The sequence below is a fragment of the Melozone crissalis genome, unplaced genomic scaffold (assembly GCF_028551555.1).
Source record: "Melozone crissalis strain CALT ecotype California unplaced genomic scaffold, PUWL_Pcris_2 ptg000042l_1, whole genome shotgun sequence".
NCBI lineage: Eukaryota > Metazoa > Chordata > Aves > Passeriformes > Passerellidae > Melozone > Melozone crissalis.
The window spans coordinates 65,132,370-65,155,990 of record NW_026535820.1 but is presented as its reverse complement, the minus strand read 5'-3'; the positions used below and the strand labels follow the sequence as shown (position 1 = coordinate 65,155,990).

The window sequence follows — 23,621 nt, the reverse complement described above, 5'->3', positions numbered from 1 at the left end:
CACATACAGTCAACCACAAAGTTTGCATATAAAAGAAAGTGCCCATGAGCTTCAATTTTTTATTTTAAAAAAAACTTTGTCTAAGGAAGAAAGTTTTACTTAGCACAACAGAATCAAACATAATCATTTAGTGCTCCAAATTGAGTTTATTAATTTTTTTTGTGCATTTTTTTTTTCTTAGAAATTCAGTATTTTTCCTCACTTTGTGTTAGTGTCTACAAAGAAGTGCTGCTAAGATAGCAAGGGGCTTGGAGCATGTGACATACATGGAAAAGATGATGGGAATGTGTCTATAAAGACTCAGAATTAAAAAGGGAGAGACAAATCATATTCCTGTCCTCAACAGAGTGGTTATATTAGAAACAGAGACTGTTTGGAAGTAAACAATAATGGGCATGATTTGGAAGATATGAAAAACCAAGTAGACACATGAGAATTTTTCACCACTGTGGTTGGTCAAACCTGGAAAGGGGGGGATTCTCTGTTTCTGAGGACTACCAAAATTTAAAATAATTAAGTCACAGAACAACTTAGGTTGGAAAGAACCTTTGAGTATGAGTGTTTATCTAGCATAGGGCCCTGCTCACAGCAAGGCTCCAACAGGCTTACATAGAAACTCCTCCAGTCCAGTCCTGAACACCTGCGAAGTCCCCTAGCCTCCATGGGCAACTTGTTCCAGGGTCTGACAACACTGCAGGTAAGTAAAAAAACCAAAACAGTCCAACATATCATCCAAATTCCCTATTACTAATAGTGCAACTTCTGTCTGAAGCAGCCCTCATACCAAAGACAGGAAGTGAAAGCTGTAGTCTTTAAACTCTGAAAACCTTAACAAATGTCACATTCCTCCCTTGCCCTCTCTTGAGAAAGACAACTCTGCAAACTTACACAGATTTTGCCTGCTACCTCGAGATAACTAATGAACCAAGGACCAGTTTACAGAGCAAGCAACACAATCCACTTCATTATATTCAAGAATTTGAATTCGTTCCAGAAATGCATTATCAGCCCTTAAAAAACTGAAATGAACTACTGTAAAAAGGAAATGAGGGCACAGAAGTCAAGAACATTAATTTTCTCTACTGTAGTAGAAGTATATAGCAGTTTGCCAAAGAAAAATATATGAACTGAAAGCTCTGCAGCTGCACTGGCTTGGCTTGTTTGCAGCAGGAAAACTGTATGATTTTATAGACTCCAAAGACCCCACAAAATCAACTCTTGTGTCAAAAGGCTAGAAGCATCACATGATGTGATGCCACATCACATAGTGAAGCCACAATCATGAAAATAAGGTAACAGTGTGAGACTGGAAGATTTCCCACACTTTCAACACTTTTCCCTCCAGAACAAAGCTGAGGCAAAGAAGAGGAAAGACAAATCAGTGCTGCCAAGGTAGCATTCCTCATTTTCTGTCAGCACACATAACCATCCCTTCCTCAAAGCTCACAGTTCAAAACCCAAGCAAATGTCACAAAAGCTTTGCACCCAGCACAGTGCAAAGAGCTTCACGAGCAGGGCAGTGCAGCCCACATTCCTGCAGCTGCACAGGGCTCACTCCTGCAGCACCACAGCCCCTGGCAAGCTTGCGGCAACTCTGTGCTGGGCAGCTCTGCACACAGCATGGCACCATTCCCAAAAGGCTTTCACAACCACTTCCTGGGAAGGAAAAGCACCGAGAAAACCTACTGGACTTCAGGAATATCACACCTTCCAAACAAACACCCAGTGCCCTGGCTTCCACAATGAACTCTTGGCTCCACTCAAACAACTTTGCCTCAAGGTATTTTCTACCGCTTGCCATCGCTGACAAAGATTTGGGCTTCACTTAAAGCTGCTCCACAGCTTAGGCAGAAACTTAATGATGCAAAACCCTGCAGTTGGGTTTCCTGCTTGGTTTTCCTTCCTGAATTACAAATGTCCAGATAGTACAGAAATAGTCCCTGCCTGCTTGAGGGACTGAGCCTCTTCAGCAATCAGTGCTGGGAGTGCCTGCATGGCCAAAAAACACTGGTGACAGACAGGAGGTGAGCTGCTCCTCTTACTCCTCACCACAAGGGTGCAACACCTTAGCCACAGTACTCCTGGCCACACTGTCAGCTGCAGTCAGTCTTCCTCGGAATGCTTTCCAACATCTGCTCCTTCAACCATAAAACTTCACTATCTAACAGCACATCCTCCTACAAAAAGTTGCCATGGAGATTTCTTTATGCAACTAAAATGTTCTGGGAGCCTGCAGAATCAGCACCAACATTCATCATCTCAGCAAGGTTTTGACAAATTATCATTCTGCTGGTAATATCCACAACCTTTGTAAAAATAGGAAACAAAAAATGACTGCAACATGGAAAAAGAATTTCAAAGGGAAAGTCTGCCGCCCTTTTGGGGGGTGTGGGGGGCATTGTACCACAACTCCATATCAAAACTGTATTTACTTTGTTTTTAAATTCATGGGAATACATGCACATGTATTAGAAGTCTGCAGAAAGTCAGAAACAGAGATCAAGCTTCAAATAAAATTTGGATTTCATTCATGTTCCTTTGCTTTAGCACATGTACAGACACACCAACACAAAAGTAAACGATAAACAACTCCACTTCAATAATGCCGGAAAGTAGCATCATTTTAATGAACCCTGGTGAGAACTTTCAATGGAATGGTTCCCAGTAATGCCACTCAGATGATATAGCACCGCAAGTCCTAATTCTATATACATACCTAAACCTTCTCACTTACTAGGACCCCAGCCAGGGATAGAGAAAAGATATCAAAATGGTTCCTTATATGTGACACCACTTAGGGCAAAATTCACATAAATGTGCCTGACCCAGGTCTAGCTCCATCAAGAGATGACCATGTGAAGTCCAGCTGTCAGGTGTTATTTGGCAGCTACAAGAGACCCCTTCCTTTCCTCCTCTCTAAGATTAGCCCCTTAACTCCAGTTCTCCAGCATTTCAACAGTCCAAGTCACTGCACCATCCCAACTCATGGGAACTAGCAGCCTGATTAATAGGATTTCCCTCAAAAACAGTGTGCCAACACTTCTCTGAGGAGTTTTTCATTCTTTTTGGCGGTGAAGACAAAACAGAAGGGGAAATATATTATAAAGCCTTTTTTTTTCACTGAGGGTGTTGTTGAATCCTTCTTCAATTTAATGTTACAACCAATCTTTAATGAGACTTGGTCCAAAGCTAGATGCTGTCAACATAAGCCTTTACATATACTATCATCCCTCTTCCTAATATTTTAATGTATTTACTGGAGAGCCTCTATTCATCCCGCGCAGCACTCCAGTTAGAAGAGTTAACACACCTGCACAACCCCAGTGATTCACATCTCTGCAACTAATTTGCCCTGCTTTCCCCATACTATATGCTTTTGTGTGCAGGCATTAGAGACAGACCCCATGTCCTGCTACATTTATAGAAGGGTAAAAATCTCCCTTGTCAGGCTTGTCCCACAAACATATCTGCTCTGCCCCTTATGATCTTTCATCTTCAGATTATGGCAACCTTCCATACCCAGTCTAATAGTCTCCTCAGCAGATCAGTAGGCTTAGTTTGTAAAGATACTCTTGTTCTACTTTGTTAGATTTATTCCATCCCTGCTGAGTAGCCCTCATTTCTCTAGTCCTAGAAGCCAAAGTCCCATCTTCAAGAGAAGCCATACAGTCCACTTCTATCCAATCTTTTCTCCTCCCAGGACTGGCAAGGCAAGATCTTAGCTCCTTACCCATCACCCTCATCCTCAAACCTCTGTAGTTCCTCTTTATATGCACCAGGTTACCTCCAGAGCAGTACTGTGGGTATCCACAAGGAAGAGAAAGGAAGAGGTCTTTGTGAGGAGGTTGGACAAGTCTTGGCTGTGCATCTGCAACAATCCCAGATCCTGGCACCTACCAAGCAATAAAACTCCCGAGGCATCAGGTGAGATCAGAAAATACATGCCTTGATCATCCACAAGAAGAATCTCCAGTAATTTTCTGTGACTGGTACCCATTACTCCTGACTCATGGTACAGCACTATTGCCAGAGTATAGTGTCACCCGTTATGGAACAGGGAAGTGTAATAGCACATGAGATATTTGGGATGGCAAAATCTTCTGTGACTGTTCACTCAATTCCTTTCCAGATTTTCACTAACACACAGCTCACGTTAAGGCCTGATATAACTACAAATCTGTGGCCAGCCAAGGATTCATTCAAGCAAGGATTCTTAAAAGAACCTGTCTGTCCTCACAGTGTGAGATAGTGCTGCTCAACATTATCACTCATTTCCCCCTTTTTGTGTGAACACTAAATTCAGGTTCAGCTGACTCTGATGGGTCTTGTTGATCCTCACCAGTGCTTAGGATACTATATGTATTATGAAATTGAACAACTGCAGGTGGAGCAGACCTGTGATCTTTTGTTGCCAGAAGCCACAACCTTTCAGCCTTTTCTATCTCAATAGTCTCTGTCCACTTGGTCTTCAGCTGTCACTGCTTCCTCACCTTGTGTAGCTTGGGTTTTCCACAAATACCATGTCAGTCTCCTCTTCATCTTCTCCCACCATGGAATCTCAGGACCTGGACTACAGCACATCTCCCACAAGAGTGGCCACCATTGCCCTGACCTCCAGGAAGACACAGAAGCTCTCTGAAGCATTCAAGGTGGATATATGACTTCTTCCTAAGAGAGCCAAGGACTTTCAGTTCTGCAGACTTCTGAATCTTAATGGAAGTCCATGTGCTGGACAGTATCTCCTGCAGCTTTTTCAGACTACCACTGTATAGTCTTCAAGCAGATTCACATAGTCCTAAGTGGAACTCCTAGGCTTCTTTGCAATTCTGCTACAACATCTGTTTTGTCTCATTTACCACACTCTGCGGGATGCACTCTGGCTTCCTTGCTCTTGCCCTAACAGGTATGTTTTGGTGATAATATGATCCTGCCCACATCAACATCTCCCTGAGCACCCATCATCTAGCTTTTAAAGTGCTGTTGCTGCTGTACTGCCCTGCCACCCACACTCCTCTCACCATGAATCTCACTGGATTGAGTCCTGAACAACCTGATCTGGCTTTAAGTTACCCCTTTTGTGAACAAAAAGGTTTGAATGAGATCAACTCAGATTCCTTGCACTTGAAATTGTTCTGCATTTCTATGTCATGAATATACACTGAAGTTCAACTGGTTTTGTTTTAACAGCAAACAATAACCAAAGTAAGGATCTGTTTCCCAGGAGGTGCAAAAATGCATTCAGGATGATTATGGCACACAGTCCTTGGTACAGGAAAAGAAAGAACCTCAGTTTTGCTCTTTGCAACCTTTGTGTAGGAATGAGGACAATTAAAAGGCCCTAGACTTCATTTACATGTCTGTTTACAAGCCGCCAAAGTTATATGACCTACACCATATATTCTATTGAGAGATTACCACCAAGTGAGCTAATAAAGCCACTGGCTTCATTAACCTGTATCACTTTCCTGTGTTCTTCTTCCTCTGTGACAAAATCAATAATATATGTTCAGTTCCCAGATTGGAAAGCAGCCTAAAATTCACTTGGTTTCAATGTCTGGCTGCTGAGCCTTCTCAACCACATCAACAAGAAGCAGGGATTTTTGTAATTCTATGACATTCTGAAGGAGAAGAAAAAAATAAACAGGAGAAGATAAAAGATCTTCTATCACTTCTATCCCAACACGCACTAAAATCCTCATTGTCTGATGTGAAGGTAACACTTTCCAGCTGTTCTGCTGAAGGAGTGCTTTCCCCAGGCTGCCATTTAGTCCACACATACTGACCCTACCACCTACCTGCCCAGAATACCCAGTGCAGAATATGAGAAGAAGCCAAGACACCAAGTTCCCCACATGCTGCTGAAGTATTCTTATCCACAAGCTTCACTTAATCATACTTTCAACTCCTTCCCTAATATGTTTAGAGTAATGTGTCAGTAGTCACAAAAAGTTTTCTGTCTGAGACCTGGACCAAATCTACATGACCTATAGCAGAGTTTTACAGAGCAGGGCACACGCTACAAGGCATGACTTACCTTAGAACTTTTAAGAAAAGCTTAAAGTAACTTTATCTAACTGCACAGAAAACAGCACAATTTGAAATTTCCACAATATTGACTTCCCAAAGTAAACTAAGCATTAAAAACTTGTATAGAGAATTCATATCTGTGCTCCTGGACTGCAGGAAGAGAGTGGCCTTGTATTCATTCATTTATTTTAATGTCTTTAATTGCCAAGTTTGTGGGTCTTTACCATCCAGGAACTAAATTAGCATGAGAAAACAAACATGAAATTTGGTTTTACATACACACATGCACACACTCCCAGCCTGCAATCTCCCTCCTTTTTAAGCTCTGCCTCCTGCCCCTTACTTTTCCAGGTAGCAGAACAAGATATTCTGATCCCCTTAACTTCTCAACTCTCCCCAGAAGGGCACATATTGAACAGTCAAGCCTCACATCTCTGGCTCATATTCCCCTCCACTCTTTCTCCCCTTCCGGCTCACTCATATACCTCTGCTGAACCTATATGATACTACGTTGCATCTGCAAAGCTCTCTCATCCATGCATCCCACACAGAAAGAGACTATTCCTTTAGTAGTAGATACTGCTCATTTCAATGTCTGCCTGCTAAAATACCCAAAATGGAAGCAGGAGTGAGGTGTAGAAGAATGTACACAATTTGAGAGAAGACTCCCAGAACAGATGAAGAAGTTATTCAAACCTATTAAGGCAAGTGAAGAACAAAAAGGAAGGTTCAAGTTTTACGTCTGTATCAAAATTACCACTTGTTTTAAATGAGAGTAGAAGAGCAATAAAATAAAAACTTGCAAAAAGCTAACTTATTTTAGAACTCAAAAGAGATATTTCCACTTGATGTTTACACTGATCATTTATAGAGAACCAGTTTCTGAAAAGATTACATTTTCATTCAGAGCTTTACAGGCGAAATTCAGGAGAATCACAAATTTTAAGCAGATGAACTAAACTGACAGAACTATTCAAGCTGATGGTACACACTCCACTATCTCCGAAAATACAGGAAAAAAGCTTGCCTAGCCTGGGCATCTAAAAGGACAATCAAGCTAATGTACAGTATGCTTTATAGCTCCCTTTTCACATACAAAGCTCAACACCAGTATTTTAAAATGAAAAAGACAGAACATTATAGCTCTGACAGACTTGGAACAAACAAGAAACAAAGACCAGACCACAAGATAATTATTCCCAGATTTTCAGTGTTCCAGGATTCACATGGTGTAATTAAATGTATTTTAAGATGCCTTTGCTTTCTGGTATTTCACAAAACATCTTAAAACTTTTTATTGAGGCTGTAATGTCATTATACTCCTTTTGATTTGGATACACCACTCTTCAAAAACATTTCATTGTTCTAAGCATGCACAAGCTCAGGTGCTACTGACGTGCTACTATGTGATAGTACAATTCTGAGAAGAAACAATGACAGTACCACACAGGAACACACAGTAGCACAACGCTTAGTTGTTGCACAGTCTTTGCTCCAATTCTGCTTTGCAATTGCTACCTTCGGGCTCACAGAGAAATTGGATTTGTGGATTGTGGAAGTGGTAAACATAACAACACTGCAATAGAACAAAGGACAGGTAGAAACAGTCTGTCCATGAGACCAGTAACATACCGTTACTCCAGTTAAACCTGGGCCTTTTCCTTCAATTAGTTTATACATTTCTTGAAGTGCTTCCTCATCACTTTTGCCTTTAAATCGCTTCTTGGAGAGTTCTTGAAGAGCTTCCTTAAACTGCTCAAAAGTAATAGTTCTTACAGACTTTCCCCTGTTGAAACACACAATTGAAAGAATTTACAAGAGAGCACAAAAAGCAATTGAAAGAAATCACAAGAGAGCACAAAAAGCATTTCAAGAATAGCAGAATGGTTTCAGTTTACCACAGTGAACAACAGAAAACTGTAACAGAACAGGAAAGCCCATGCACCCCATTTATGGTGTCAAATAAAACATATTCCAGGAATATCACTTTATTTTTATAAGCACATCAGCAGGATAGCACTTCACAGATTTTCTTTGATGAATGTTCAGAAATAAAGAGGAAATAAAGTGACTGGGTCTACTGTCAAAATGCCTGCAGCTCATCAAATTAAATACAGTCTCATTTGGTTGATCACTTATAATGCCTGCATATATAAGACAAGATCTGAAGCATCTTAGGCAAGTCTTTTTATTTACTACTTTTTATTCCTCTTTGAATAACTTATTATCATATTATTTATAAGTCACTATTCACGTATTCACAAATAAATTAAGAATTATTCTGCTATTGCGCAAAGCAAACCACTGAAATGCATTTTAAAACTTGAAATTCCTTTTCAATTGAAGACTGACAAGTTTTTAAATGACACATTTAAATTCAATACCTGTCTTCCTTTGTAGATAATCATCTTCAAAAAACATTTAAAGGTATGCAGAAAACACAATATAGTAGCCTGGTAAACTCATAGACTTTGCTGTACAAGTATGTGGTGCTAATTCTGATAATGGGAAATTTACACTTTACAAACACCAGTTTATACTGTCATTCCTGCAGATCTTTTTTGGTCCATCACACCAAAGGTTTCAACTCTTAAAAAGCATTCACTACAGCGATATGTTTAACCAAAAGAAGGTTAATGCATGTCTGTTTTCTAGCATTTTAAAATATTCAGTTTAGGCAGGAGATAATGTTGCAGAGTAAGAACAGTTCCACTCAATTTCCTAATATTAACCTAGTTTTAGTGTTCCTCATTTTAAAATTCAGGTACAAAGCAACAGCATCAGTGAGCTTACTCACATTAAACAAAAACCAACTATTTTTAGTTGTTACGAATTACAGAAGAGACAAACCACATCTTTTCCTCTATTAGTAAACTACAGATTCTCTGATCTTTAGAATAAGAATTTAACCCTAAAAGGTAGCCATATATTTTGAACTAAAGTTTATCAGATCAAATAGAACCATTTTCAAAAAGATGTTTTGATACTTATGCTGATATAATCTTAAATAGTACCATCTTAAAAAGCAGAACATGTTTACATTACAAAACTCTCAAAGTAAAAGTAACATTTGAGAGTCCATGTTGCTGGGAAACATGCTACTACACAAGTTTTGTTTGCTGCTTGAGCATTTATTTTTATGCCAATTTAGAGAACATTTCAAGCAAATCAGGGGAAAAAAATAACCAAGCACCACCACATAACCCAGACCAGTCCTTTCAACAGGGACAGCTGTTTATATAGGAATAAACAATAGATGCTAGGATAAAGTATGCACCAGCAACAGAAATCTTGGGCTAGAAAAGCAGTACACAGAGATCTAATTTTAATTCAGGTGTCAAAAAGACCATTGTGAAGAGCAATTCAGCTATACATCATGGATTTATCTTTGATCTTCGTTTAGATACCTTCAGTGGTTAAATTCCTCTCAGCTAGAGAATGCCTCCACTAATGAAAAAGGGAAATTATATTTCTGGTTTAGCAATCAACACTTAGAAAGTGACTCCTGCTTCAATTAACTAAACAAAAATGAAATTTTATACCAGGCTTTTAAAACAAAGATAAATTGGTTATTCACAACAAAATTCAACACTAAGGGAACCCTTTACATAATTGTTCATTACTAGCATTCTTTATTTTCAATGCAGCCCAACATATGTATCAAATGTCAGCAACCGCCACAAAATAAACTTTATGTATTTTTTGACCAAACATTGCTGTTTGCAATTACTTGTCTGCTTTAGGTAAAGCATGCGCTGGAGTATCTCAGAATTAGCTGGTAAAAGAACACCATGACAGTAGAAATAAAGAATATGATCCAGTATTTCATTAATCAGAAAGACAGGTGGAATAAACTGCAATTAACTACCTGGAATTTCTCCGGGATTCTCATTACTAGGATTAACATCCCTCTTCTGATGAAACATGTCCAAGAACTTTTAAATAGCACAAAGAGGTCAAGACTTCATTTTGTTTTGCCTCTCATTTAGAAAAAGAAAGCACTGTCAATCACTGCAATCACTGCACCGTTGTTATGCTCCAGCATAACAACACCCTAAGACCCTTCATTCTCTACAGACTCACTGCCATGCTAGCCAAGCCTAGCATTCAGGCCTTGCCAAAGGCAGTTTTCTGTAGCACATAGGTATAGCTTGGATCATCAGTCAGGATCATTGCAGTGGGAAAGAAAATGATCACCTTCAGCAAAACCAGCAAAAATTCATGTTGACTTGTTTATTTTTCACAGAATATTCTGAGCTGGAAGGGACCCACAAGGACGATCAAGTTCAACCCTTAACTGATCAAATCCATGACCTTGTTGCTATTAGCGCCACACTCTAAACAAATGAACTGATCTCAGGGTTTTATTAACACATGAAGAATTTCTGCTTGCACACTTATTAAACAGAAGAGCATAACTTTTTTGTATGAATTAAAAGGAAAAATACATAAATACGGCTGCCAAGATGAACAAAGAACATTTGGTATAAGACACAGGTCTACCTACCTTTCGCATTTCATCTCTTCCCTGTCACTTACATGGAGTAAGGAAATGAATGGATTTTTCCTCTTCAGCTTAAGGTAAAATCACAAATTGGACGCATATATGACCAATGTACTATTATTGCAGCTGAACCCCGAAAGAGAAACAAATGTGCATCATGGCTGATATTCTTTACCAGACAACAACATTAATTGGAGCGATGTTTAAAACAGGATTGGGAGTGAAGGAATTTTTGCAACTATATCCCAAGTTTCCTAAATAAAACAGCTTTAATTTTGAAATTTGTTATCTTTTTCTACACTCCAAAAATATCCCCTCTTGCTCCTCCATGTATTACATTATCAAATCCACTTGTAAAGCATCATAATTAACTCCAAAACTCTACAGCTGCAACATATGCCAAGTCTTGTGGAAAACCCTAGGAACATGACATGGTCTTGCACTTTTGGTATGCGAGGTATGGTACATGTATGCCACGTACCAGCATCTAAATTATCAAGCAGCAATCCTATACCCCTCCTCTCTCTAGAGACAGGTCTTGAGGAGCTCTGGGCAGATGCTGTCATCATGATTACTAACTAGAAGAGCATGCTCGTCTCTCCTCTGTCTGTACAGACATGGGTTGAATGCACAGGAGACCACTGACTGAGCAGGTAGAAATGACAGAGGAAAAGTCTTTCAACAAACCTTGATTTACACAGTCTCTCCAATCCAGGTCCACAGATATACACTAGGGATAATGACTTGTGCGCACTATTGGATGGAAAATTGGACATGAGCCAGCAACATGCATTCCCAGCCCAGAAAGCGAACACTTGTATCCGAGGCTGCACCAAAAGCAGCATGGGAGCTGTGGGAGGGGATTCTACTCTGCTGTGCTGAGAGCCCACTTGGAGCACTGCATCCAGCTCTGGGGCCCCAGCACAGGAAAGACACTTACCTGTTGAAGCGAGTCCAGAGGAGGACCACAGAGTTGATCAGAGAGAAGGAACAGCCCTGCCATGAAGACAAATTTGGGAGAGTTGGGGTTCTTCAATCTGGTGGAGACATGGCTCCAGGAGACCCTACAGCAGCTTTTAGGGGGCATACAAGGAAGGATGGGGGCAGGCTTTTTAGCAGAGCTGTTGTGATAGGACAAGGTAATGGCTGCAAACTAAAATAGGGTAGATTCAGAGTAGACATAAGGAAGACATTTTTAGGAGGGTGATGAAACACTGCAAGAGGCTGTCCAGAGAAATGATAGATGGCCCATCCCTGGTCAGGTTGGATGGGACTATGAGCAACCTGGTCTCATGCAATATGCTCCTGCTCACTGGGAGAAGGGCAAGGTGGTGGTGTTTACCTAGACAACATGTAAAAGGCTCCCTCCAACTCAAAATAATTTATGAAAAATTCTAATACTATGAATACAGCATAACACACAAGGCTGTCATACCCCCAGTTTATTTTCACCATTTTTATGTCCTGTTCACATTCAGGAAATCCCTTCCTTGTACCAGATTTTCAGACCTCATGAAATTAAGAAGAAAACCCAACCCACAACCCTCCAAATAAACTAATTCCTTTTTATTAAGTAACTGCTACAAAGAATCAGCTTCTTTGTGTATATTCGTAACTTGTTTTTAGAAGCTCATTATAAATATCTCGTTTCCATGGGAATAACAAAACAAATATATTCACTTTCATTTTCCAAGTGTTACAAGTTCAAACAACTTGTCTACAATTAAGTATGCCAAGGGTGATCACTCAGCTCTTAAGACTCATCTCTTAGATTTAGCATTCCAGAGAGTTAGCATAGAAAGATTGAAAACTGTATATTGAAAAAAACATTTTCTAAATCAAGGCATCAGAATGACAATTAAAGCTGACCAGAAAATAAGACAAAATGGAAAATAGCAACAAGCAAGGGAAGGTAGGAGGGAAAAAAGGTTTTTACAAAACTAGGTGTCATAAAGTTGGCCACTTCAATGAAAAGAAATATATGTGGGATATGAATAATGAAAAGTTTTAAAGCCCTATACTTCATTATGACACAAAGAAACCTAAGGTCTGCTTCTTACAACAAAGAGAATTACTGTAATGCATCATCCTTCAGTGGCAGAAACCGCGTTCATGGAACAATAATGACAGCCTCCTGTATCTATGCCTACATTTGGGAACAGAATGAACATACTCAGAAGAATTTTAGGAAGCTTCCCATCACTTCCCCTTCCTTGATAAGTGTCTCCACATGTGGCTACTACATAATAGGAGATTATGAACTGAAGCTTGAAATCCTCAGTTTGCTCTTGGGAGCCCAAGTTCACCTACATAAAAACATCAGTTCTGTGTCTGCACACCAGCACAGTCAACAAAGTGCAAAGTATCAATCATTGGCCCAAAGTAGATTGGAACAGCAAGCAATGCAGCTTCCATTTGCAGATGTTACTACTAACAGTGCCCTGAATTCTTAAATGTGAAAGTGTACTGCTGCAAATGGATGTGGAGTTGAATACTATTTGGATTAACAGTTGTCCACAATTTCAGCTGAAAAGCTACACAATTACACTCCATATACCTGATACACAAAATCCTTGATTGGTATTAGAGATCTTTATCTCCAGAGCACTAAAACAGCTCAGTGTTAATAGAACAAAGTCTACAACTTAATAGGTCCTGCTGTAATCTCCAATCTACCAAAAGACGTCCCAAATGCCCATCACAATAGGATACTTTTCTTCTTCAGTGTATTTTCTTACACTGAAGATAGGAAAGAAAATGTAGAATTACAAAGAGAAGTTTCTATTTTTGTTAGTATGTCAGACAGGATTATGGCAGGATACAATAACCAGGACTGTTCTGCTGTGGAAATTGTCATCTACAGTCTAAGGAGTATAGCAGGTCTGACAAGGGTCTAAAAACACTATAACTAGAAGTGGGAACCCAACAAATGTTTTTGCATAAACTCTAACAGAAGGAGTTTTGTATGTAATTCTAAATTCACTAGGGACTTGGGCGTCTGATCAACTGAGCAGTCAAGTAAAACTCAACAGCATCTCCTCTTGTAAATCAGAACAGGACTTCGGGTACTTCCTATATTTATTCCCAAGGCAGTCTCATTCATTCAGAAAACAGAATGAAGGACCAAGCTGGCAAGAGAATACATGAGCAGCTTATTTGTGACAGTTTGTGACTTACTGGCACAATAAGCCTGATCAGGCTATTTCTGATTTGTCACTATTGCTCCCACATCTACGTAGGCAACTGCTAACTAATACTGAAGCACTTCTTAATTATCAGAAGTAAACACTGAAAATCATCTAAATTAATCACATAAAGGCATCACCACTGAGAACAAGACCATTAGTCAGGCGTTTTTCCCTAAGGACTAACTAAAGGCATATTTCCTAATGACATTCAGCCCTGACTTCATATTTTATCTGTTTCTCTTTTATCTTAACATGCCACAACAAAAAGTCACTACAGCTGAAACTTACTGATTTTCATACAAAGATTTTTCTTACTTTCCACTTTACAGCAGCAACTTTATTTTTATTGCTGTTACAGGCAAGATCATTTGTCCCTCTTTGTTTAGTAGAAGAGACACTGTCTCTTCCATGCTAGTTGTAAAAACACCAAGTCTTCATGATGTGGTCTATAAACAAAATGTATATTGCTAACAATTGCTAGTGGTATTTGTACTGCGCACCTCTACAAACATAAGGTAGTATCACATACAAATTCAAATTCCTTGAAGCAAAATAGGTTTCACCCATCTCTGCAAAACACAACACTCATCTAACAGATGTATCTTTTTTCCAAGAATGTCTGCTGTAATGCTATCACCACAAAGTCCAAAGCTGTGTAACCAAGAAGCAGATTATGCTGCAGAGCCAGCCTTCCTTCCTTCCTTCCTTCCTTCCTGTTTGCAATTTTCACTTTCTCCTCTCTTACACAGCTCAGAATTTCTGCAAGCTACCAGCAGCACAATTCATAGCCAAGAGGTCCCAAACTAAAGGTAGGTCCCTAGGCAGCTAACCAGGCTGGTAGAACCTTGCAATCTAATGGAGAATTAAAGATATCCTGTGAAGGTCTGGTTTTCACTATGTATCAGTCAAGAACAGAATAAAAAACCTCTCAGACATATGGTGCAAAAAAAACTCTTAAAAATTTAAAAGAGAAGATTTTCTTGGATAAAACTGAACAATGCATAATTAACCCAAAGCACAGGCTTGTGTATAAATTTTAAAAATAGAGCTGAGGATAGATGAGCAAGCAAAGAAAGCTACTTTAATACTATCAGGGTATTTGCATTGCAATAACTAACAGCTCTAAAGAGATATGGTTAAAAAAACCAAAATTAAGGTAACAAAACTTCAAATATCACTTGGCATCAGACTTCTGCCCAATTAATGGGTAAAACAGGATACTGAAATTAGACATCCATATGTTGATGCAAGCAGGAGTAATTTGAGAAATTGTGAGGAAAGAGGCATTGACAATATTTTCAAAAAAGTGATCCTAGTTAGAAGCTACAACAGAGATCTTCAGCTAAAGTAGTGGTCACTTCTGGAACACAGGCACCTTTGAATGCATAGCTATTTACTACAAGTGGATTCTTTTGGCAGGAAGAGTACGACTGACAACGAAGGCATCCAGATGACCTTCACAATTACTCTCTCTAAGATAGACAGCATGTTGGCCAAGTCACAGTACAGCAGTTGAACTAGATGGCTTCATATACCCCATGACGACAAGTGAATGCCATTATCAGTTTTCTAGGAAAGAAAAACAAGACAAGTGCAATGCAAAATGCAGTACAAAATTCTCTCACTATATCACTGCAAATAGTCTTCACTTACAGAAACCTCTCTGGGAGTGGGTCACAAGGGCAGAACACCTCAGATCATTTACTCAGGAGCTGAACCTGGAATGGCCTGTTTTCCCTCCGGTTGCTTTTTGTCTCACTAATGAGCAAGGGTAAAGCAGAGTTTGCCCACATTATTCTAAGTGTCTGAAACTGGGACAGTTGCTAAGCAAGAAAAGTAGAAAGCAATGAAAATCTGAAGCAAGAGGACATCAACAGCTCACTAAACCATCAGTTCATTGGACTTCATTGCAACTTAAATATTTTAGGCCTCTCTTATGAAAACTCTGTTTTCTGATCCTTGAGTTAACATGTCGCTCCTCTTGACTTTTTTTTCTACCCTGTGTGCTTCCTATGTGCTTCACTCATGGTGAAAATTTGTTTCCTTTAAAATAAAATCTGAAATTCAAAAAAAGAGAAATCCAACAGCTATAAGCCTATCAGATAAAATAATACTGGGAAGGGAACAAAGGGGGACTGGAGAACAAATATGACTCAGCAAAAACATTACTAAGTAAAAGCTTCCAAAAGAAAGCAAATCCCAGAACAAGTTAAAGGGGTTAAAGAGATTTAATGGGATTTACAGAGGATGAGGAAAAGAGAAAGTCCAAACAGACAGTAGGTCTCATACCTATATACAGCTTAGAGGAATAGATTAAATTAGCTAAACAGAGTAGCAGAATCCAATATTTCACATTCATTTGAGGTTTTTTTCAGTTTAAGAGAACAAAAATAATGTTACATTTGAACATTTAATAATGAAGATTATGTAATAGTTAGCTACTGATAAGAAGTACTAGGAAAACTCTGTGAAGCCTGAAGAAAGCATGTGCCCCAACTTACATTAAAGAGTTTGCAAGTGTATTTGGCATGACAGGCATGGACCAGAGTTTGGAAAAAGATAGAAACATGTGCTACCAAGTAGTCTGGGAGTACTTCAGCTTTTCCTTGTTATAGAAGAGAGATATCCATCTTCTGGTTGCCAACCCTGTGGACTCTGCCCAAATTACACACATAACAAGACAGAAGATAAAATTATCACTCCTTAGAATGCTGTCTACTCCTGTGAAAGAATCCAATAAATGACATACAACTTGCAGATAATGTTCAGTAACACAGAAATCCATCCCTTGGGTGTATAAAGGATTGATATCGTTTGACAGCACAATTTGGGTGGAAGTTAAAACATTAAAGGACATGGCAAGGGTGAGTGCAACTAGCAGGGATATTGGCCAAAGTAGAGAAACTAGAAGCAATTCAAAAAACAGGCTGCAGACAGGTCTTAGCTACAAATGGTAAGGTACAAACTAGTGCTGAAGCAGAAAGACAATGCCTCAAAATCAGGCTTCCGGCATATATGCTTGTTTCTTCTCTAGCAGGCTCAATTTGTTTGCTGTTTTCTTTGGTTCTTGTCATCTTAAGGATATGTGCAAGGCTAGGAATACATATAGACCATAGGGGAAGGGAGCAGACACTAACAACAGTGTAACAACCCAGTACTGTGCCCAGCTGCCAGAGACAGGGCTGAGCACATCCAAAATGCAAAAATCCAAGAGGATTTATAGGTCATAGTGCTCATTAAGCCAGCTTCAAATAAATAAATTAAAGCAGTTAAGAATAGTTGAAGATTTACTAAGTATTCTTAATAGCTAATTACTTCACCTATCTGTCTCCCCCAAGCTGAGCTTACTACACAAACTAGTGGTAAGAAGATTTTTCATATAATAATACTTCCCATTTTATCTTGAGAGAGCTGAAAAAGCTGATACAACCACTGCAGTTTCAAAAGCTCTTTCTTGCTGTTGAAGTGCAGGGGCTTAGGGCAAAGGCTTTACAACAGAGATGACAGGGCAAAGAACCAACATCACCTGTACTTTCTCCACCAGCTAAAGCAGTGCACATGAACACACTGCCTGATAACCCAGGGAAAGAAAAGTAGGATACACAGACAAGGCATTCTTCTACAGCTCGCCAGCAATCCCATGTGAGCTGACACGTCTCATTCACAAACCAGCATTTTGGTTTATTTTGATTCTCTCTCTTGATTTCACACCTAGTGTGAAAACATTTGATTAAAAATGAGACAAATCAAAGTATAAAGAAATGACATCCAACAGAAACACTGTTCTAGAACATTGCAACAAGCAAGTAAGGTCAATGCTGCATGGCCAAACATCTTCTAAGCAGAAGTGAATGCATTTTATCCCAAGCAATTAATCCATAGAAACTATACAAAATTGTTCATAAGTATGAACAATGACTAAAAAAATATTCTCAAGGTCAGCTTTGAGATTACTAGCTATTTTTCAGGACTTCATTTATATTACTAACCTGAATTTGTATAAATACATGGCACTCAGAGATAGGAAAAGAGACACAACCTAATGAACCTTCATATTAGCACCCTCAGGCTTTTGGTAACCAGTAGCCTTCCTTACTGCTTTCTCTCTACATACAGTATCAGTGTTTTGATTGAGTTGACATAGAGGGAAGACATTACCTTTTCTGATGAGACCAGTTAACCAAGAACAGGACACAACATTTGACAAGGGGATAAAAAGTGGAATTTTTACAATAGAAAACAGAGTTACATAAGACAGTGCTGTTTTATTAAAGAGACCCAGAACAGAAAAGCTTCATATTTAAGAACTAGATATTGAATGGTTATCTGGTATGACATCTTACTTGATTTAGAGAAAATTCAGACTCAAGGGGACAAAGAACAATGGCACTATTAAATAGTACTGGACACAGTAAGATCTTAACTCCTTACGTCTCAAGATATTAGAGCTTAAATTATGCTTTCATTGAGAACTGAACTGGACTTTGAAAGTAAACCATTGCAACAAGGGACAGAATAATAACTGAATCCAATTCTTTATTATGGGACAACAGTGAGCATCCAAGTTTCTATCTCACAACATATTACTCAAAAATTTTTCTCCTCTCAGTTTTTCCTTAAAATTAAATTAAAACAAACCCCCTAATTTTATGTGCTACTGACTTTCCTGGAATTTCCTTCTTATTTTTCTTCTCAGATACTGTGATGTCTCAGCAAAAACTCTAGCTGTGTATCCTTACAATGTCTAATATTAATGAGGGATTTTTAATTCCTAGACAGGAATTTAATAACTACCAAATTTTTCAGCCATTTTTCCTACATGGATCCAATCCAGATCAGAGCAACACACCAAGTACAATGCAAAATGGTGGCAAGGCAAAGGGGGAGTTTTGTGGGGACATGTTTTTAAATTACTATGAAGCTCAAGTAAAACTGCAAGTACAACTTGAACATTTTATTGCTTGTTCCTATGGAGAAAGGTGTCTGGATCACTGTTTCAGTGAGGCCTCAGGCAAAACTCCCATCCTAATTCAGAAATTACACTGGTCAATATAAAGAAAATAAGTACCTGGCTGATTACAAGTAAAATGAAGGAAAAGGGATGAGTAACACAACCTTGAATTCATATAGAGCATATTCACTCCACTGTTCAGGCACGGCAACTGTTAATCACCACACTGCACCAGGATACGGCAAGTTTACTTGAATTTCTTGGCCAAGAAATTCAGAAAGCACTGTCTGATAGCTGAGGTAACCAGCTCCAGGAGATTTCTCCCTACCCTCCAAGTAAATATTACCAGTTGCAGAATGGTTTCCAGTGAGTTTTTTGTGAGAAAGGTACAATACCATTTAATATTATACATAAGAAATATGGTACATATTTTTCAAAAACAGTTTTGCATTGTTATTTCTGAAACATAATTTAAACAAAGCAACACAGCTTCATGTATTTGGGAGCTGCAGCCAGCTCAGCAGATAAGCTCAGCAGTAAGCAACTCACTGCTGACTAAAATGCAGCTATGGAAGCCAGAGCAGCAGTCCTCTAATCCAAGGTGGAATTTTCCTTTAGAGTTTAATTACACAGAATTTAAAATCAAGAGTTTTATCAGATTGTCTCACTAAGAAAATATCATTGTCAGATGGTTTTACAACAGCACCATTCCAGTTTTTCAAAGGATTTCATGGACTTGGATTGTTTTCCATGTCAAATCACATCTAACCACAAAAGCAATTTCTGAATCTAGTGATAACTCCATGATAGGGAGCTCTCTAAGTAAAAAAGTATATGCTTGTGGGAGAGGTTGTTTCAGTGATCCTGCTGACAGAGAGAAAACATGGATGTATGTATATCTGCTAACATTTTTTGCTGGCAATATGAGAAGGTGGCAGTATTAAAAATAGGCAGCTGGTGTTAACTGATGCCAGCTCGATCCTAGTGTGTAAGAGTCATTGGCCATGGGTGGAGATAGAAAGGTGTGAAATCAAGAATGACACATCAAGTGAAAAAAGAGAAACAAACTACAGTGTTAGCCCATATCCATAGGTCACGTGCAAAGAAAGCCACAAAACTATTTGCCATAACCAACAGCCAAGGACCAAATCATGACCTTCAAGAAAGGAGAATCCAGACTGCAGTTATGCACAGAGCAGAAACCAAACATTTTCTCTTTCAAAGAAAACAAGAAATATAATAGAAATAATTAAGAAACTGCATATTTCTCGCCTACTGGAAGATTGCCTTCCATATAAAAGGGAAAATTGGATGGTGACAGCAAACTTCCAAATATACAATCCCCAACCTTGGAGAATTTCCCATTCTATGTCTGTTTCCTGCAAAGGAGATTTCACTCAATGTTAAAGCAACAACATCCACAATGATGTCCTGCTCCCCATGTCCTCCTTACCTTCACGTCTTATGAAACAGCAATTAGAGATGCAATTGTCTGCACCGGCAGCATTCTCATTTTACAAAACAAGAATACAGAAGAATAGGTAGACTATGGCCAAAACAGTCTCTCAAACCATTTACAATGAGAGTAGGAGAGTATTTGAAGAGGTATTCACTTGAAGAGAACAATACTATTTTTAAAAAGTGCAGATTGGAAATGTTAAGGCTAACTATAGAACAGCAAAACCCCTGTAACACTTATACATGAGAGCGCCTCGTTTCCACTACAGATCCAAAAGCCAAATCCATATGTCTGCTACTGCCAATGCAGAGAATATTCTTTAATAAGTTCTTCTGCCATGCCTTCATCACTTTTGCTATGCCTTTATCCTTACCATAACTTGTAGAGATGGGTACCTACCTTTGCACAGCTTAGGGAAAAAATAGCTAATGCATCTGACCACTTACTTCATATACCTCAAGAGCAATCTCTAGGCACTTTTCATCTCAGCACAAGGTTGTTGCAATTGACAATGCAACCCTCAATCTGAATGAAGATGCCCTACTAATCATAACCAAGAACAACTGTACGAAGCCCCAGTATACCTCACAAGTAATTAGGGCATGCCTGTGAGCTTAGAGACCAAAATAATTGAACATACACAAAGCACAGAGTTTTAACCATCTCCTCACAAAAAAACCCTGACTCTAGAGAAAGAGAAAGCCTGCCAAACAAGTAGATACAATAAAGCTACCTCCAGCTTCAAAAAGAAGCCCCTTTGACTCAATTGGGTGAGAGAGACTGGTCCTCTCTGTGTCCATAGCAGGGAACACATTTTCCAAATGGAACTCTCAGTTGTGTCACAGAATCTGCAGAACAGTCCATGCTAATAATGTCTTGGCACTTTGTGAAAGCTATAAACAGAGAGTGACCCAATTCTCTATGGGGATCTATCACCTCCCCTGGACTAAATATCTGTATATCAGTCTTTACAGTGCTGACTCATGTGCATCTGAAATCAATCCAAAAGAAAGGCAGAAAATTATGACAGTTGATACCAATACAGACGTTTTGTCATTTATGTCGCACTTCCCTATTCAAAACATGCAAAAGTTTACAATAAATGGAAATTTACCCACCTAGTTGCAGACGTCATCATCACAAACCAAAATGATAAGGAACAACTGGAAAGACTCCAAGATGCTGGAATGAATTGTGAAAGCAGAGAGGAGACTATAAAAGAGCAAACATACACTCTTTTGGAAATCTGTGACTTATGTAGACCAACACCTATGGAACAAAGGTATTGAGGCAGTGCTGGGTAAGATTTGCTGCCCTCATGATTTTTACTTTGTACAAAAGGATACTTTCATCTACAAACACAAATCAGTACATTCTTACACTAGTAATCTCCAGCAGCTCTCAGTTACTTACATTCAGAAAATGAAGTTTCACGTTCATTTTTCTCAGATTACTATCTCAATTCTGAAAACTGTTTTCTTTAAACCCTATGATTTCACCAGCAGAAGCAACAAAGTATTGCTCCAAATTGTCACCCACTGACATGCTGGTGCAAGAATATTCAATGTATCTATTCCCACAATGTTTTCTATAGAAGGGCAAGTTTTCTAAATAGTGGACAGTTAATGATGCAATTAGTATTAGACTTGTGCGCTCTAATCCCAATGCATGTCAGAAAACTGTCTTACTTTACAGGAATATACTAACTTATTTGTGGTACAAAATCTTCTGATTGAAGGCCCCTGAAGAATTTCCATGGGATCGAACTCAACTATAGGGGTGTTGCCCTCCATCAGCACTGCCAATGCGGTAGATATTGTTCGTAAGCAAGTCAAGTATATTCTCACAACCTATAAAGCACAAAGCAAACTGGCTCTTGCAAGAAAATAGGATGGCACAAAACCAATAGATTAACACAATGTATATATAGACAGTTCAGCTCTATGTTTTCTGTTGCATGTACCAGCCTGTACAGGTCTACTCTGAAAGCTCCCAAAATACACAAATGACAAACACCTTTGCAGGTTTACATGTTGGTCTTTTTTACTACAGAACCTCTACATTAGGAATGTTTACTCAAGTAGTCAATTTAAACCAGCTGAAGTTCTTAATGGATGTATTTATGGTTATTTAATGTCTCACAGTAAGGACAGTAAAACCAGCAGGAATTCAAAAGCAAATGTTTCAGGCAAATGCTCTCCTTCAATTACTTCAAGTTTGACAATCAAAGAAAGTTTTATGCACTCCTGAACATCTTATCCTATACCTACAGAGTACCCTATACCTACACAAACAAAGCTCTGAGACCACAGCTACAAAAAATACTAAGTCTTTATGTCTTTCTAACCTGAAGCACTTACAGAGTGTCCATCCCCTTAGAGGCATTAGAAGCCAAATCCTCTCACATTTCAAAGTTCAAAAAACCCTCCAGATTTTCAAACAGAACTCAATAAGGATGAAAAGCAGAAATTCTGGCCAGAAATCTTCTGCGTACATGCAAACCAGGTACACTCTATATGCTTCATTTTCTAAAAACAGCAGCATATGACAATTTACAATGCTGTTGAGAGGTTAGTCAATACTGCAAGCCCTTTAAAAATTACTATATATGTTGCAGAAGCTGTGCTCTTCAGCAAATTACTTCTTCCAAGATTAAGAGACCACACCTGGGGCAAGCACATATAGAAATCTAATCAACATTTGGCCTAAGTTATTTGGGTAACTGTCTCCAGAAAATATGTCTTGTCATCTTTTTTATCTCAAAGCTTTGACAAGTAGAGTCAAAAAACTTCCAAAAACGCCTAATGTCATGTCAAATAATATCAAGTCAATGCCCCTAACATTAAAGAAGTCCAGCTCTCCATGGGTAGTCCTTAAGTCTGATTGCTCTTATATACCTCTTCTGTTTATCTCAGGTTACCACCACTTCACTGTCCACCTGGACTATGGCTTTCACAGATTAGTACTCAAGGAAGTATTAGACAAGGAAGCCAATGACTGGGTGACACAGTGTAGCATCTAAAAGGGAAATAAAAGGAACAATCTTCCAACCATGCATGAGATAGTGTATTGTTGGGCAAAGAACACAAAATTACATCAGGAAAGGAATTATCAAAATTATTCAGAATTGCCAGTGTTGACTGAAGCTGCAGTCAGATGGATTTGCAAGTCAGACTCAAAATTAGAATGTTAAATCAGCACACCAAGTTCATCCAATTTGGTACGGAAGCAGGAAAACTAAGCAGCATATTTAACTGCCTAGTACCCTCTCTATAGCTTTCTCCATCTGGTTAGAGGAGTCCCAATAGGCAACAGACTGTTGTCTTGAAAAAAAAAGTATCAAGCTAGTTCTGTGTATTTTAGTTCAACAAATTTCCCAGCTACGATGTCCACTTCAGCATAATGTAAAGCTCTCCCACTACTCTCAGGTGAAGTGAAGTGATGAAAGAAAAGAAACCTGTCTGAAAGAGGACAGCACAGCTCCTTACCTTT

At 38.9% G+C, this 23,621-nt stretch overlaps 1 protein-coding gene across 1 annotated transcript in view; it reads right to left on the bottom strand.

The window, feature by feature from the left end:
• Nucleotides 1–23,621, bottom strand: part of TPPP (tubulin polymerization promoting protein) — a 70,445-nt gene that overhangs the window by 5,446 nt on the left and 41,378 nt on the right. The window contains exon 3 of the mRNA XM_054285185.1: nt 7,660–7,813. Within this exon, the coding sequence (XP_054141160.1) occupies nt 7,660–7,813 (154 nt within the window). The remainder of the gene's footprint in view (nt 1–7,659; nt 7,814–23,621) is intronic.